The 18709-nt window shown below is 31.8% G+C and overlaps 1 protein-coding gene across 2 annotated transcripts in view; it reads left to right on the plus strand.

Moving 5' to 3' along the window:
- Positions 1-18709, plus strand: part of LOC127737232 (kinesin-like protein KIF28P) — a 132611-nt gene that overhangs the window by 87747 nt on the left and 26155 nt on the right. For both annotated transcript variants that reach the window (XM_052247770.1, XM_052247769.1), the window contains exons 15-16: positions 855-1015; positions 9508-9656. In XM_052247770.1, the coding sequence (XP_052103730.1) occupies positions 855-1015; positions 9508-9656 (310 nt within the window). The remainder of the gene's footprint in view (positions 1-854; positions 1016-9507; positions 9657-18709) is intronic.

Below are 18709 nucleotides of genomic sequence, written 5' to 3' on the forward strand. Positions count from 1 at the left end.
TACTCTATCCCATGGCAAATACTCTATTACCCGGAGACGCTTGCTCAAGTGTGCGCTTTAATGAATACGGATGATTGTTATGTACAAGACGATATAGTTTATTACTTTTTTGAAATTTAATAGACAGTAATAACAGAACATTCAGTATAATAAATTAAATAACACATATCTGATAAGGTGATAGAGCAGATTGTTACCCCTCGAAAAGACATTGTCAACCTTGGCTTAGCCTCAGTTGACAATGTTTTCTTAGGGGTAACAATCTGCTCTATCACCCTCTCAGCTATGTGTTATTTATATAATGTGCCTGTCCTAAATCCTGAAGTCATATCTTAAATTTTCTATTTCTTTAGGAAAATGAGTATTGTTTGTAGATATTTGAAAGGCTCTGTTAAATTTACATACAATTTTGCTAAATTTTGTGCAGTTTAGATCTGAAGCTAGGTTTATGCTATTATGTTCTAAATTATTGGCTGTCATTTGGTAAACCAAGATGAAATTATGCATTTTTACATTAAAAAACTGAATCAGATAGGACAGTATTTCCTTAATTTTTATGAAAGATATTTGAGCTTTGTGGATATGTATTGCAAGAATACGGCCAATTCAAAAGTTCATGCAGTGTTATTCTACAACAATACAAACTGAACCACATTTATTTATTTCTCATCATCATTAGTCGTTAAATATGCATGTTAATAAATTCAAAATTAAAAAGTGAATTTACTAGATAATTTCATCTGACTACATCAGATGACACTTTGATTGTGTTTTTGTCTCCCAGACATCTACCCACTTGTCTTTTTATTCATATGTAGTTTGAACTAATGTTTGTCACCCTGTTAAATTTACAGAGTACTATTTGGACCAAACCATTTGTATGTCTTTCATCATCCAAAAGATGCATCCAAGGCTATGAAAGAAGGGAAATCAGAAGAAACACCAACATTTGACTCGGCTAATGAGGAAATAGCAGAGAAAGCTGGTCTTGTCAGACATGATGGGGCAACTTCAGGTAAAATTATCTCCCCTTAACATTTCCTTATTGTTCAGTTCTGGATTAACATTTTCTAGTCTTTCGTCATTCTTTGATATTCAGATTATATTATCCTATAAATATGATATGTTTTCTTACTTCTGACATATATCCTCCTTAATTCATTCTAGACTAAATCAATTCTATTCATCAGTAATTTCTACAGCTGTTATGATTTATAAAATTTATTTTAGTGTAGAAACATTTCCTTTAGAAATGACCTTGTAAATTAAACTTGATTCTGGATGAATTCCAATGATTGACATTTTTTTGACTTTGTTAATTCTCCTAAAACAATATTACAATCATGTACATACAACATTCAATTAAACAAAATGTATATCACCATACTAATTTTGACCAGAGAAAAATGCACAAATGTTGAACTGAGTCATCAAAACAAGGGGGAAAAAAACAAACAATGATAAAAATTTGTTGAAAGCCAATTTTCTTAGATAAAAGTAGAATAATAATTTTAATTTGTCCAAACCTGTCTGAGTATGTTATTGTAAATCATTTAAGCATGTCACTAAATTAGTTTTCTTTGTCTTTTACATCAATATTAATAGTGTGTTTAATTACCTATACAGCAATTATTTGCCCTCATCTAGAGCACTTCAATCTAAAAGAATTGCTGTGTTTGTCCGTTTAGAATAGAAATAATTCATGGGGGCTTGAATTTATACTGATTTTACCACAGGTTTGCACTTTGTGATGATATTTTACCACGAGTTATAGCGAGGGGTGAAATATTTATCATTAAGGGCCAACTCGTGGTAAAATCAGTATAAATTCAAGCCCATGAAATATTTCTTAAATCTTTCTTTAACAAAAATCTAAACAGTAATTTATATACGCAGATTGATAACCTTTTTAGCTCACCTGGCCCAAAGGGCCAAGTGAGCTTTTCTCATCACTTGGCGTCCGTCGTCCATCGTCGTCGTCCGTCCGTCGTCGTTAACTTTTACAAAAATCTTCTCCTCTGAAATTACTGGGCCAAATTTGACCAAACTTGGCCACAATCATCATTGGGGTATCAAGTTTTAAAAATGTGTCCGGTGACCCGGCCAACCAACCAAGATGGCCGCAATGGCTAAAAATAGAACATAGGGGTAAAATGTAGATTTTGGCTTATATCTCTGAAACCAAAGCATTTAGAGCAAATCTGACATGGAGTAAAATTGTTTATCAGGTCAAGATCTATCTGCCCTGAAATTTTCCGATGAATCCAACAACCTGTTGTTGGGTACTGCCCCTGAATTGGTAATTTTAAGGAAATTTTGCCGTTTTTGGTTATTATCTTGAATATTATTATAGATTAAGATAAACTGTAAACAGCAATAATGTTCAGCAAAGTAAGATCTACAAATAAGTCAACTTGACCAAAATGGTCAGTTGACCCCTTAAGGAGTTATTGCCCTTTATAGTCAATTTTTAACCATTTTTCATAAATTTTTGTAATCTTTTACAAAAATCTTCTTCTCTGAAACTACTAAGACAAATTTAACCAAACTTCTCCACAATCATCATTAGGGTATCTAGTTTAAAAAATGTGTCCGATGACCCCGTCCGCGAACCAAAATGGCCGACATGGCTAAAAAATAGTACATAGGGTAAAATGCAGTTTTTGGCTCATATCTCTGAAACCAAAGCATTTAGAGCAAATCTGATGGGATTAAATTGTTCATTAGGTCAAGATCTATCTGCCCTGAAATTTTCAGACCAATCAGGCAACACGTTGTTGGGTTGCTGCCCCTGAATTGGTAATTTTAAGAAAATTTTGCAGCTTTTGGTTATCTTGAATATTATTATAGATAGAGATAAACTGTAAACAGCAATAATGTACAGCAAAGTAAGATCTACAAATAAGTCAACATGACCAAATTTTCAATTGACCCCTTAAGGAGTTTTTGCCCTTTATAGTCATTTTTTTACAATTTTCATAAATTTTGTAAATTTTTGTAAATTTTTACAAAATATTTTCCACTGTCACTACAGTACCGGGCCAAGTTCATTATAGATAGAGATAATAGTAAGGAGCAAGAATGTTCATTAAAGTAAGATCTACAAACACATTACCATCACCAAAACACAATTTAGTCTTGAATCCATCTGTGTCCTTTGTTTAATATGCACATAGACCAAGGTGAGCGACACAGGCTCTTTAGAGCCTCTAGTTCTTTTTTGTCATGATTAAGTCTGGTCTCAGCTTAGCAGTATCTTGCTACCATAAAATGATTGAACATTTAACTTAATGAAATAAACAGAAGGGATCGATGGATAAAAAAATAGGAGAAAACTTTTAGGACTTCAGTTCTGTTAAGATCCTTCAATTTTAAATTCTATCAGTATTTAGTTGGAGATTTAGTTGTCATTTTTATGCCCCACCTACGATAGTAGAGGGGCATTAAGTTTTTTGGTCTGTGCGTCTGTTTGTTCGTCCATCCGTCCGTCCGTTCGTCCGTCTGTCCTGCTTCAGGTTAAATTTTTGGTCAAGGTAGTTTTTGATGAAGTTGAAGTCCAGTCAACTTGAAATTTAGTACACATGTTCCCTATGATATGATCTTTCTAATTGTAATGCCAAATTAGAGTTTTGACCACAATTTCATGGTCCACTGAACATAGAAAATGATAGTGCGAGTGGGGCATCCGTGTACTATGGACACATTCTTGTTCTGTAAAGATCCTTCAATGTTAAATTCTCTCAGTATTTAATGCATTATTTATATTAGACATGATAATGTTGATTGTCAGTGAGTGTTTTATTGCTGTGTGTAATGTGTTTGATGTGTTTAATCAGTTTCAGGTAATTAGGAAACAAAAGTGGTAACTATATTGTTGTTATATCACTATTTGTCAAGGCAGCTATTTTTACTTTACAGCATTTGTGTACATGGTTTTATGAATTGTGATGTTTATTTTTCAACAAGTTTGCCCATGTGTGTGACTTTAAAATATATGACCTTATATTAATGAGAAAGAGCTTCATGACCTAGTTTGATGTTTTTGGCATATAACCTACAGATATTTTGTTTGAAGCTGATTCTTGAATATTTTTAAATTAACAACTGTACAGAGGACAGTTGGAAGATGAAAAAACTTTATTTTTAAAAGTTAGAAATAATTGGTCAGTATTGTCAATCCATACAATACATCTCAAAATTATAAGTGAAAAACCAAACAAAAACTGAAAATTCTGTATTTTACAGAGATTTTAACTTCCCTTGAGGAAGGGGAGGGTAACTATAAAAATAGGAAAAGAAATGGAAAGAGAACATTTGAATCATTCTGTAGAATCTTTAATTTTGTTATTGTACGAGACACTTGCTCTTTCCTACTGCATGACATGAGATCTTTTACATCTGTTGTCACATCTATCAGGTTAAGTCATTGTTCTGTGATTTTGTGTACTTTTTTGAAACAGTACTCAAGTGTGTCTGTAACATCTTTAATCATCATAGAGATCCAGCTTAAAACACTGGATTTGTTTTATAACAGATCAAGATTTGTATATTATTTAAAATAAATACATGTCGTAAACAACGTTCGTATGTTACAATAAAATAATTAGTACAAAATACTACAATAATGCTTTGCCTTACTTAATATATTCTTCAATGATTGTAATGAAATAAAACCAAGTCTCATAGGAAAGCAATAAGTTCTTTTCGTAGCAAGTTTAACCTTTTGGAAACCTTCTAAAAACTTAAGGGAAAAATAACTTTATGATAACTATAGCTGAGCACAAAGTCAACTATTATCTTTGTCACAACATTTGTTGCTTTCATTTTTTTTTTCTATTTACTTTGCACCTATTATTTTTCTTAAGCTCTGAATTCAGATTCCTGTGAAATTGATTACTGTTTTATCAGCTTCTTGTTAATATGCTATGAGTTTTATTTGAGAGTGTTAAACAGTGTGGGGGAAACACAGGCTTAATCAGTGAATAGATATGCTGTCTGAAAGCATATTTTTTAAAAGCTAAATTAAATACTTTAAGTATATAAATTTTCTGGCATCAAAGGTTTGGTTTTATTATCACAGTATGTTACTGGGTAATTAATGCTTCGTAATGATAATATTCACTACAAACCAGTAAAAGTCTGAAATGGCCTATATCTGTACTCAACTGTACTGATTTTTACTCGACCAGTCTGAATTGGTCTGAATTTTACTCGACATTACTCGACCCCAGTCTTAACCATACTTGACCGTACTGATTTGTACTTGACCCTTATCTTTGCCATTGAAAATAGTCTGAACTATTACTCGACCAGTCTGAAACAGTCTTAACACATTCTCGACCTGTACTCGACCAATTTTTTTCAGTCTTAACCATACTCGACTAAAGGTCTGAATAATACTCTACCTGTCTTAACCATACTTGACCAAAAAACCTATACTTTTTTTTAATTTTAGCTGTTAAAATTAATTTCTTTTTTTCTGACATGACAACATCTTATATAATAATTTAATTATATTAATTTTAAAGTTTTGTTAAAATAAAGATTTTCTTTTAACTAAAAACCACAACTTTACTGAGGGTAATAAAACCTTATTAAGGTGCTTCTTGTTTGGCATGTGTTTTTTTTTTTTTTTTTAACTTAATTTTCCTAAATTCCTAAAGAAAAACTATATAGGTTTCATGGTTACATACAATAGTTATATAATTATCTTTTTAATGAGGTAACAACAGCCAACAAATCACTGAAATTGTTTAACCTTATATTAGAAATATATCTATTCTTATTATAATTTGGGATATCAAAAAGGGATAGAAAAATTAAAGAAATAGATAAAATTTTTCTTCTGATTAGTGGTAAAGTATAAAGTAATACCTCCTGCTTGAGGCAAACTCATTAAAAAGATCACACCTGGTCAGAGAGTATTAATTTCTAATTAGCATTCATTAAAAATTGCAACATCCTGTAAAACTTAAATCGCAAGGCCTTTTGAATTCACTAGATAAGTAATACACGAGTTTAAGAAAAAAGGGGCTTTCTTTTTACCTGTAAAACACACATGTACTGAGGTAATTATCCCTTATTAAAGTGCTTCTTGTATGCCATGTCTTTAATTTTGACAAAAGTTATTTAAATTTAATTGAAATAATTTTTTTCTGCAACTTTGGAACACATTAAAAAATGGTTATCAAGGATTGCTATGGAAGTTCTATTATCATGATTATATTAAATTCTTGGTTTTGCAAAACAAAGGTGTGATTTTTTAAATTTATTAAGTTGCTTTATATACTATTTTAAATATATTTTAATAAGAAAAATGTTCACTGCATTATTAACTAAACTCAACTGACACTATAAATCTATAGGAGGCTTAAGTTAATGGTGAAAATTGTCCAGTAACCATAAAATATATCTGAAACATTCAAAAAAATTTGAATAACATTGAAAGTATTAGTCACAATTCAGTTTTGAGATTATTTGATCAGCTTGTTTTATTTTTATTTTAAAGGTGATATATATATATATGTAAGTGTTGATAAATATGGTGTTGAATTTATATTATGTTTATTGTGAAATTTTGGTTTCAATGCCATATTGAATACATTTTAAATTTCAAATTGTTGTTCAAATTTTTAGCCAGGGGAAATAGCTGTTAAAAACAGTTCCTAAATTGATGAAATACAATAGATAGATACAAAAATTAGGTCTAGGTTGGTTAAGACTTAGTGAAGTATGGTTCAGACTAGGTCGAGTATGGTTCAGACTAGGTCGAGCATGGTTCAGACTAGGTCGAGCATGGTTCAGACTAGGTCGAGCATGGTTCAGACGAAAATAAAATTGTTAAGTACTGGTCGAGTAAAGGTCGAGTACAGACTGTTAAGTATGGTTCAGACTACAGTCGAGTATTATCAAGTAAATTTCAGACCATTTCAGACTGGTCGAGTAAAAATCAGTACAGTCGAGTACAAATATAGGCCATTTCAGACTTTTACTGGTTTGTAGTGATTGTACAATGTATGATAATAATATTGTATAATGTATGATAATAATATTGTACAATGTATGATAATAATATTGTACAATGTATGATAATAATATTGTATAATGTATGATAATAATATTGTACAATGTATGATAATAATATTGTATACAGGTATTTCTGTTCAACTTCAGTTTAAGACAATTGATTTTGTCATCAGACAATGTACATGTCACATAATAGTAAAGTGTATTTACACAAAAATGAGAAAAACACATGTCACATGATCTGTAAAAAAGTACATTGTCTCATAAAACATAAAAAGCACTTTTCATATTAAACATGAAAATAAAACGTACATGTCACATAAAACATGAAAAGTATGGCAGAGGCGTCACCAATTGTTAAGTTTCTGCTTAAGTCAGTTTGATAGGAACTACTTTTCTATAAAGTTGTATTACTATCAGTACATATAAGTTAGTCAACTATTTCGAGGCCCTGCCCCCTAGGTAATGGTCCAGTGACTTTCAATTTACAAGCAATTTTCAATGTTAAGTTTTCTGCTTAAGTCAGTTTGATAGGAACTACTTGTGATAGATCAATGATATTTTCTATAAAATCGCATTACTATCAGTACATATAAGTTTGTCAACTATTTCGAGGCCCTGCCCCCTAGGTAATGGTCCAGTGACTTTCAATTAACAAGCAATTTTCAATGTTAAGTTTTCTGCTCAAGTCAGTTTGATAGGAACTACTTGTGTGATAGATCAATGATATTTTCTATAAAGTTGCATTACTATCAGTATATATCAGTTTGACGACTAATTCAAGGCCCTGCCCCCTATGTCATGGTCAAGTAATTTTTAATTAATTTTTAATGTTAAGTTTTCTGATTAAGTTAGTTTGATAGGAACTACTTGTGATAGATCATTGATATTTTCTATAAAGTTGCATTACTACATTGTGATAATAAAAATAAAGTATTATTACTATCAGTACATATTAGTTTGATGCCCTCCCCCCTAGGTCATGGTCCAGAGACTTTGAATTAATTAGTAATGTTGCTGTCCATCAGATTGTCTTTTTTCAAATTATCTGCCGACAGGCTAGACACATCTCTGTGTCAACAGTTTGTTAGTCATGCTTGAAGATATTGATTTGATAATTGGTATATAGTTTTATCATGACAAGTTACAGATCAAGTTCGAATTTTGTTCCCGTCTGATGATTTTGTGCAGAGTTATGGTCCTTGGACTTAGAAAATTCACTCAAATAATCAGTTTTCTGCACTTTTTCTCGTCATGCTTGAAGATATTGATTTGATAATTGGTATATAGTTTTATCATGACAAGTTACAGATCAAGTTTGAATTTTGTTCCTGTCTGATGATTTTGTTCAGAGTTATGGTCCTTGGACTTAGAAAATTCACTTAAATAATCAGTTTTCAACACTTTTTTTCATCATGCTTGAAGATATTGACTTGATATTTGTTATATAGTTTACACCATGACAAGTTATAGATCAAGTTAGCATTTTGTTCCAATACAATGAATATTTAACTGGTAGGGGACTATGTATTGCCATGCTATACTCTCAAAATGCTTGTTTAAGATAACCTTTAATATTTAAAAGCAAATTATAGTAACAGTTATATTATTTCATTAATTCCACATAACTAGGCATGGCTTTCGTATAATGTTTTAATATTCTATTGAAAAAAAAAACTAGTAATACTGATTTCTAGATGTATGGACTCACAGGTTACATTTTCATGAGTAGATTTCATTATGTAGACATTAAAGGCATGCTCAGTAAGGAACCATTGTAATGCATCTCTAAAAAAAGCAACATTTCATAGACAATTAAAGTAATATATTAAAACCAATGTATTAAATTTACTAACATCAATTGTAAATTGAGATATGCCTGACTTTGGTATTAAAATTTAGTTTGTGAAGTGAGAAACAGTTTTTATCTACAAAAAGGTGTGACACACAGTAGTTTATCTGCACATAATGTAGGAAATTTAAGTTCAATATTTTTTTTAAATTTTAAATGCTTTATAAAATGTTTTAAGATAGAAAAAAATTAACATAAAAAAATCAAAATGGGATAACGCTTATCTCATTATTATATTCTGTAAAAATTAAGAATTCTTATTATTTGTAATTTTTTATGATTTAATATGTTATCATGAAGGTAAATATCATTTTTTAGGAAAACTAAAGATAACGAAAAGACTTTATTTGAATTTTAAACCAGCACATTGCATTTTTCTTTTAGATTCAATATCATTCACAATTTTAATAAGCTTCTTTTTGATTTCTGTGTTGTTTTGGATGTTAAATATTGCTTTGAATATATATCTCAAATACTTAATAAGTTGCTCTTTCATCCAAATACAGATAAGAATTATACATTATTGCAGGAAGACATAGAAAAGATTGTAGCCGTGTTGCAATTGAATGGTTGACAAGAAATGACAATGGTATATATAACATAATATTTTTTCATTTGTATGATTATAGAGGATGTTGTTTTACAAGAAGAGGTGGTTCAGTTGTTACCCATGGTTAATGAAGCTAATGCCATGTCTGATGAGCTCAAAAAGAAAGTACAATTTGAACTGGCTCTCATCTCACCACAGGCAAGGGGACTTAAAGATGGTAAAACAGAGGTAAATATTTTGATATATGTACAAAGAAAAAGTAGTTTCAGTTGGCTTAAGGCCTTGGTGACCCAAATTTTTCCTCTTGTTTAATTTTCTTATATTTACACCATTGAAAGGGTCAGGGTCCATGCATCATCTGCCAAAGCCAGAGCTCCAGATAAGCTGCGTATTTGCGTGATCACGCAATACAAATAATTAAAAACCCAATGCAATTGCCCATTGAAGGGTTCAAAAACCCAATTCATTCAAAGGAAAACCCAATTATATGCCAAAACCATGAGTTCTTAACGCTTTTATTCGCTATTGTTTGCGTTATTTACCCTTATCTGATTACAGTCGTCGCGTAAATCTATTTTTATAATATTTATAATTGGAAATTTCCTTTCGTTCTAAAAATAGAGCCCTGCATCAAGTACCCTGTTGGAATTTTCCGTTGCTCAAAAGGTACACGTGTTTATGAAAACATTTCGATCTTCTCGGCGTTTATCCAATTAGCGTTTGTCTTGTTGTCATATTTTTTTCGAATTGCTCGGGATTTATCATAACATACAATGAATTAAAACGAAAGTAAATATCCGATAAAAATATCAAATAGAAGCATGTTATCAGCTTCTTTTTGATACTTTAGGGAAAGTTATTATGATGATAACAAGACCCGTTTGCGTACCTTAACGAGAACATTGCTAAAACGATAAACACGGGGTTTTTTCAAGAACGAAATCAGCTGGAAAAAGTGAAAGGCCAAATCAATTATGACATGATATATGTAGTTGGAAAGCTTCAGAAACCAAAAGTTCTAATCAGCTGGGACAACTTAACCCAGATTTATGTAAATTAAATTAAACAAAAACATTCAAGTATAATTTTAGTTTATATATTATTTTTTTCATTTTAGTGAATACACATATCCGTTTTTTACGTCAATGCATCTTGACACTTTCTTTGTTTTGGTCTTATTGTTCTGTATGCTTATGATAGTTGTCGTATTGGCAAGTGCAGTTTAACATTGTCATTTATTTATTTGATGTTGCAGAATTATTTGTAAATTTAACTCTGTAAATTTAAGTTGAATGTGGTCTCCGTCATTAAACCTATAAACCTGGTCAAGGTTTTGGGGTATATCTTAAATCTGGGAACTACTTATTATTTTTATTAAAAAGTAGATCTGGCAAATAGGTGAAAGGACTTGCAAAACTTTCTTACAGCACCTAAATTTCACATATATTACATAAAAATCTAAACACTTAGCCACGCCTACCCCAACTTAACTGTAGGGTGATCATATGGGATCTAGAAAGGTAATTAGTAACTGTCCAACTAGTGACACCAGTTGCAGTTTCTATAAGTTGTGAGAAAATACAAAACTGGCAGAACGTTTAAGATGGAAAAACATCTGCATGGGGTTGATATAATGTGATTATAACATGCCTAAACATTCAATATTGTGTTGATGAAAAAACCCAATACATTAAGGAGCTTGGTGGTGAAAAACCCAAATTGATATTTGCTTGAGGGGTGAATTGGAATTGATCATGCAATTTCAAAACTTTATCACCCAATTACATAAAAAAATGGTGGGTAAAAACCCCAATTTGTGAATTCTTATCTGGAGCCTTGCAAAGCCTTGTTGAAATTTACAGTTACATCTTTTTTTAGGGTATATTGAAAATGACCAGTTTTTAGGTACCCTAAAAAATGGTTGAAAACACTAGCAGGCAAATATTAATTATTGTGTGTTTTTGCACATGTTCTCATTAGGAATATTCATGACTGTTAAAATGCATTGTATTGACATATTTTAAAGTAAATCTGAAATGTCATGTTAATATTTGCAGCCTGAATGTAAATATATGGCTGAAAGTTATTAAATAAGTCAAAAATTCTGGCACTCTCAGATAACACATTTATTTTTTCAGAAAAAAAAGTTATCGTTTAATTCCAGCAAAAAATTGCTTACACAATTATTTTTTATGCTTTGAAAATCCCAAACTTTTCTTGAATTTGACTGTTTGAAATTTACAAAATCTTCAAACAATTGGGCTTGCAGACATAAGAAAATATTTGGCAATATTAATTTTTCTATCTCTGGATTTTATTTTGTGTGATGTTAAAATTTAATGTTTTGACAGTTTGTCACTAGAATATTGCTGTTTGTATTTGAAAACCAAATACAGTTAAGTACAGCCTACCAGCCTTTAGCTTAACACCACAACATTATAACTTATTCAATCCATTTTTTCCAATAATCTTTTTTCATATTACCAAGACTTCGAAGTATATCATTTTTCAACCGGTTACCTAATCTGTGGAAGGACATTCTGGTACTCGGTCAAGTAAGAGCAACTAAAAGAAGTAAAATCAAGATTACAATCGGTGGAATTTTGGGAAAAACTACTAGTTTTTATGTTTTCTGTACACAACAAAATCATTGGAAGGCATTTATTTATCTCCCAAAATTGCACCTATTGTAAGCTTGATTTTACTTCTTTTAGTTGCTCTTAATTGACCTAGTTCAAGAATGTCCTACCGCAGACTCAAGCCAGAGAAGGTAACCTGTAGAAGCATTTCATGTATGAATGTTTATTTTCTACCTTTTCAGCTTTTGGTTTTTGGATCTTTAAAGAAATTTTATTCCTTGATTTAATGCTTGGTGGAGTTAAACTTGTCCAAGATTTGTCTCCCGTGCCCCAGGTCTACCCCTTAATTTTACGTAAAATCAAGGCATTCGGAAATGGCAAACATAGATTAATGCTAGTTTGTTTTATACACAAAACTCATATTTTCTGCTAGCTCTGATTTTTGATTAGTCACAGCACAAGCCAGGTAACCTATAGGTAACTGCTTCTGGATAGAGATTAGTTGAATGCAAACAATTTATTAATAACTTGAAAATATAGTTTAATTTGTTTGACAGATTATTGATCTTCTTTGTATATTAATGCTGCACTGATACACAGAAATACCACATTTGTGTATTAATGCTGCACTGATACAAAGAAATACCACATTTGTATATTAATGCTGCACTGATACACAGAAATACCACATTTGTATATTAATGCTGCACTGATACACAGAAATACCACATTTGTATATTAATGCTGCACTGATACACAGAAATACCACATTTGTATATTAATGCTGCAATGATACACAGAAATACCACATTTGTATATCAATGCTGCACTGATACACAGAAATACCACATTTGTGTATTAATGCTGAATGATACATATAGAATAATACATTTTCAGGTATTTAAATGCATTAACTAACGATACTGTCTCTCTGATTTATTTTATTAGCTGTTCCCTCCTGTAGAATACAACTCATCTGATTTATTTTATTAGCTGTTCCCTCCTGTAGAATACAACCCATCTGATTTATTTTATTATCTGTTCCCTCCTGTAGAATACAACCCATCTGATTATTTTATTAGCTGTTCCATCCTGTAGAATACAACTCATCTGATTTATTATACGATTGCAAAAAAATTTTGAGGTTGTATATTGGTATGACGTTGTTGTCGTCGTCGTCTGAAGACACATTGGTTTTCGCACTCTAACTTTAGTTTAAGGGCATCCGATACAGTTTCTCGATATAATGTCATTTTTATAATTTTGAAATATGTTGTAGGCCTTGGCGAGTTATTAAATAAAACACAAAATAAAACATAGGTCACCATGCTTGTTTTCGAGAAAATTGAGGCTGAAAATTGGGGATTTGTGCAATTTTGTAAAAAAGTTAGGCAATGTTATAAAATTTTTGGAGCAGATATTCTTCGTCGTAAATTATTAAGATCGGGTTCAATTTGAAGCTGTGATAAGACACAATAAGGAAAAAAATAAATCCCTACACGAATGACTATACAATTATGCAAACCTTGCTTGACATTGCGGACCAGATGCTCAAAGTGGTATTTTTTTTAACCTAAAAATAGGGAAATAAAGTGTTTCTGAAAATGTCATTTTTATCATTTTTCTACATAAACTGCATTTTGTCATGCTTTCTCCAAATCTCAAATAAAAAATATATGTCACCGTGCTGGGTTCCATGATAAACGCGAGTTATCCTAAAAATTGAGTCCCCCCCCCTTTGGAACCTCAACGTTAGCGCTAAAATGCACGACGTCGCTGGCAGACAATCTCGACGTTATCTCTGCAAGTTACCGGCGACATTTTTTAGATGTATAAATATTGCTTGTAAACAGCTACCTATAAATTGGTCAAATTGTTTTCGGAAATAAAATCATGTGAATCATAAATACCTGTCTCTGTTTGTGGTCTAAGTGAGAAACATCGCAAAAAAAGTTATTACGGACTGTTGATAATTTTACGGCTTTTAGAATTAAAGACTCGGCAATTTAGAACTTGACATACAGGTACATGTACTGTACACACTCGTGTATTATTTTTTACAATATGTTGACCTCTAGATGTTGTTTTTTGTTTTGTTTTGTTTGGTGGGCTGCTGTTTCATTACAATACTCTTTAAAATCCTTTTATTCACCTTTTAATCATTTTTTAGAATTTCACATTTATTCATAAAATAAAACTTTTATTACGGTCAATGACTGCAATTGAATAAAATTTATAGGCTTCTGAATAGTTTTAAAGTTCACTTGATAAAATTATCTCCACTGGATCACAGCACAAAGGTTACTTACATGAGGTCTTTTCCTGCAAACGGAACTTCTTTTTTGTACATAAATTAGGCCGCTAGTTTTCTCGTCTGAATTGTTTTACAGTGTCATTTTGGGGCCTTCTATAGTTGACTATGCGGTATGGGCTTTGCTCATTGTTGAAGACCGTACGATGACCTATAGTTGTTCATTTCTGTGTCATGTTTGTCTCTTGTGGAGAGTTGTCTTATCGGCAATTACACCACATCTTCTTTTTTTATGTTGTCAGAAAACAAAAACAAAATCTTATAAAGGAGAATCTTCAATTTGCCAAAGGATGCTTTTGTCCAGACAGAGAAACTAAACCATAATTTTGAAATTTTTGATTTGGCAAAACGATTGAATTAATAGCGAAAGGACTGGACATATTACCTATTCCCCCACCCACTCCCAGCTTTGGTTTTGTTTCTGTTCCTCTCCCAACTTTCCACACTATACCCACTTAAAGTACGATTGCAAAGCAAGTCAGTGGCGGATCCAGAAATTTTCATAAGTAGGGGCCCACTGACTGCATAAGAGGGGGCCCGCTCTCGTCACGCTTCAGTGATTCTCTATATAACCAACCAAAATTTTTCCTCAAAAGGGGGGCCTGAGCCTCCCCCCCCTGAATACGCCTCTGCACGTCACTTTTATAATCTTGTAAAAAAAAATAAAGAACAAAATAAACAGCTGCGCTACGAGCGCATGATACGCCCATCGTCTTATGAAAAAAACCCATAATAAATGTTTTTAAAATAACACGGGGGTTGTACATGAATTCATGCTAAGTATATCCTGACTCATTCCTTATTCTTTCTCAATAGGAAGTTTATATATCACATCATGTGTTCTATGATATCAAATTGAAGCTCAATAAAAATTCAAGAACTCAAAAATGAATTAAAGAATCATCACGAAAAAGTATACAGATCTTTAGATTAATTTAAGTAACAAGTATGTGAAGTTTTATGCAATAATTATAAATAGTTTCTGAGATACGGCGCGACATGTGAAAACCCCTCTTTTTTCATAAACTCAATAACTGTAAAATAAAATTTTGAATCATCCCCAAAAAGTACACAGATCTTCAGATTAATATAACTAAGAAGTGTGTACAGTTTTAAGCAATAATCATAATTCGTTTTTGAGATACGGCGCGAACTGTGAAAAAAACACCTCTGTTTTAGTTACAAAGTCCTGTAACTCAAAACATTCACCAAAAAGTATACTTATCGTTTGACCATCATAAAAAACAACTATGTTAAGTTTAATGAAATTTGGATATTTGTGCTGTACTATGTTAAAGACGGACAGACAGACGCCGGACATTTGTATACCATTATTACGTTCCGTCAAAATTTTTCGGGCGTTAATATTGTTGACTTTTGCCTTTTGTTAGATAAAATACGTGCAACGTGGAAGAAATAGGAACTTTGTTGTATCATTTTTAATATTAGCGGCATACCATTATTTATTTTAGTAAATTGTTCAGTTAGGAAATTTACTTCTTCGTGTACCTAAATTTTCGGTATTAGTTTTAAAATATCATTGGTTTTCTGTGCTGTAATAAAATGTCAGAAAATCGGATTCGGACCAAATCATGGATGATGAATGATAATAAAAATGATAATTGACATGCATTATATTAGTAACACCAAAAGGGTCAGTCGTCTTGAGATTGCTCACTATACGATACTTTGTTGAAGATCTCACAGAAACAGTAATATGTTTTATTTCTTCTGATTTTATTAGACTGTTATCCTGTTAGAATCAAATGCACTAATATTAATGGTTTAGAAGTTAGCATGCGGGAGAAACAGAAATTGAAGCATCGAAAATCCACATTACGTTTCTTATTACGGAAAATTACACACATTACGTCCCGCAAAAAGTGACGTTTTGCGGGAATTCAAACGCATAACGTCACGCCAAGAGTTAACTCCCTTGAAACTGTATCGGATGCCCTTAAGTGAATGGATCTCTATGAAATTTTACCATAAGGTTCAATACTACAAAAGGAAGGTGGGGATTGATTTTGGGGGTTATGGTACCAACAGTTAAGGAATTAGGGGCCAAAAAGGGGCCAAAAATAAGCATTTTTGTAACTTCCAGACATAACTTGTGTGTAAGTGTATGGATCTCTCTGACATTGTATCACAAGGTTCCATATCACAAAGGGAATGCTGGGATTGATTTTGGGAGTAATTGCCTCCAAATTTTAGGAATTAGGGGCCAAAAAGGGGCAAAAAACAAGCATTTCTCTAGTTTCATGACAATAACTTGTGTGTAAGTGTATGGATCTCTCTGACATTGTATCACAAGGTTCCATATCACAAAGGGAATGATGGGATTGATTTTGGGGGTAATTGCCTTAAAATTTTAGGAATTAGGGGCCAAAAAGGGGCAAAAAACAAGCATTTTTCTAGTTTCAGGACAATAACTTGTGTGTTAGTGTATGGATCTTTATGAAATTGTACTGCAAGGTTCCATATCACAAAGGGAAAGCTGGGTTTGAGTTTGGGGGTAATTGTCCCAAACATTTAGGAATTTGGGGCCAAAAAGGGGCCAAAAAACAAGCATTTTTCTAGTTTCCAGACAATAACTTGTGTTCAAGTGTATGGATCTCTCTGAAATTGTACTGCAAGGTACCATACCACAAAGGGAAGGCTGGGATTGAGTTTGGGGTCGATGAATCATAAGGGGGTTCAAAAAATTGGGGGGGGGGATTTTTTTTTCCTTTTTTTTCTTTAAAATTTTCCATTTTAAATTGGTTATTTCTGATTTATATATAAAAGCAAATAATAATGATATGGTTTGAATAGGTAAATTAAAATTTTCTAAGTTCTTAGACCACATTCATTCTGTGTCAGAAACCTATGCTGTGTCAAATATTTAATTACAATCCAAATTCAGTGCTGTATCAAGCTTGAATGTTGTGTCCATACTTGCCCCAACTGTTCAGGGTTCGACCTCTGCGGTTGTATCAAGCTGCGCCCCAGCAGAGCATTTTATTTTATTATCTGTTCCCTCCTGTAGAATACAACCCATCTGATTTATTTTATTATCTGTTCCCTCCTGTAGAATACAAACCATCTGATTTATTTTATTAGCTGTTCCTCCTGTAGAATACAACCCATCTGATTTATTTTATTATCTGTTCCCTCCTGTAGAATACAACCCATCTGATTTATTCTATTATCTGTTCCCTCCTGTAGAATACAACCCATCTGATTTATTTTATTATCTGTTCCCTCCTGTAGAATACAACCCATCCGATTTATTTTATTATCTGTTCCCTCCTGTAGAATACAACCCATCTGATTTATTTCATTAGCTGTTCCCTCCTGTAGAATACAACCCATCTGATTTATTTCATTAGCTGTTCCCTCCTGTAGAATACAACCCATCTTCCCAATATATGTTGTCAACTTTAACCAAGTTTCACAATGACCTTTATTTTTATATTATACTGCAATCTGATTTCATTTATTAACATAAATGTGGACAACAATGTTACCAAGTATCATCTATTCAAAAATTATGGACAGATAAACAGAGGGATTCCTAAATATATATGAACTCCACATATTCGACAGGGTACCAATTTTGCTGCACTAAATATGTGCATACTTCGATGACTAAAATCTCTTCAGTAGTGCTTGATGTTAAAACATTGAAATGGGAAATATATATAAAGTGAATACCTTGACTACTTCTGAAGCTTGTGTAACTCCATCATTTATTAGATCTAAAAACATTGGACTTTGAATTTCCACAAATGAAACTCTGATGCTAATGCTAATGAATAAATATTTGTATAACATCATTTTATTTTTAATCTGACAAACTAAACAATAATATCACATCAAGGATCATACTACAACAAAAATAAAATAACAACTACTGTAAATTAGGTTTAATACTTGTATTAAAAGAGAAACCTGATCATTTGTTAAAATAATCCAACATTACAATTTCTAGTCCTTCTTTTGGAGGCATGTAAGTTATAAATTCCCTTTTCCCCATGTGGAACCTCATATTTATATGTGTAGATGTAATCTGTTTTAACACCACTTTCAATATTTGCATTATTCAAAATAATTGGGAAATTGAAGTGAACATTGCTATTCAAACCCTTGATTAAGGAAAAGTATTAATGTTCATACATGATTGATTGTTGGTTGCTTAACGTCCAGTGGGTACATACATGAAGTATTGCTAATTAATACACATGCTTTAGAATAGTGATTTATAGATTCCATACTTTTATTACCTCAGTTCTATTGCACCAAAGTTAACACACATGCATGTACATGTAATTTTAAACAAAATACTATTGAAGAGAGAATGGGTCTTTTGATCTTTTTCCAAAATAAAAATTTCTAGTCTGAATCAGTGT

Source organism: Mytilus californianus, unplaced genomic scaffold (assembly GCF_021869535.1).
Source record: "Mytilus californianus isolate M0D057914Y unplaced genomic scaffold, xbMytCali1.0.p SCAF_4, whole genome shotgun sequence".
Lineage (NCBI taxonomy): Eukaryota > Metazoa > Mollusca > Bivalvia > Mytilida > Mytilidae > Mytilus > Mytilus californianus.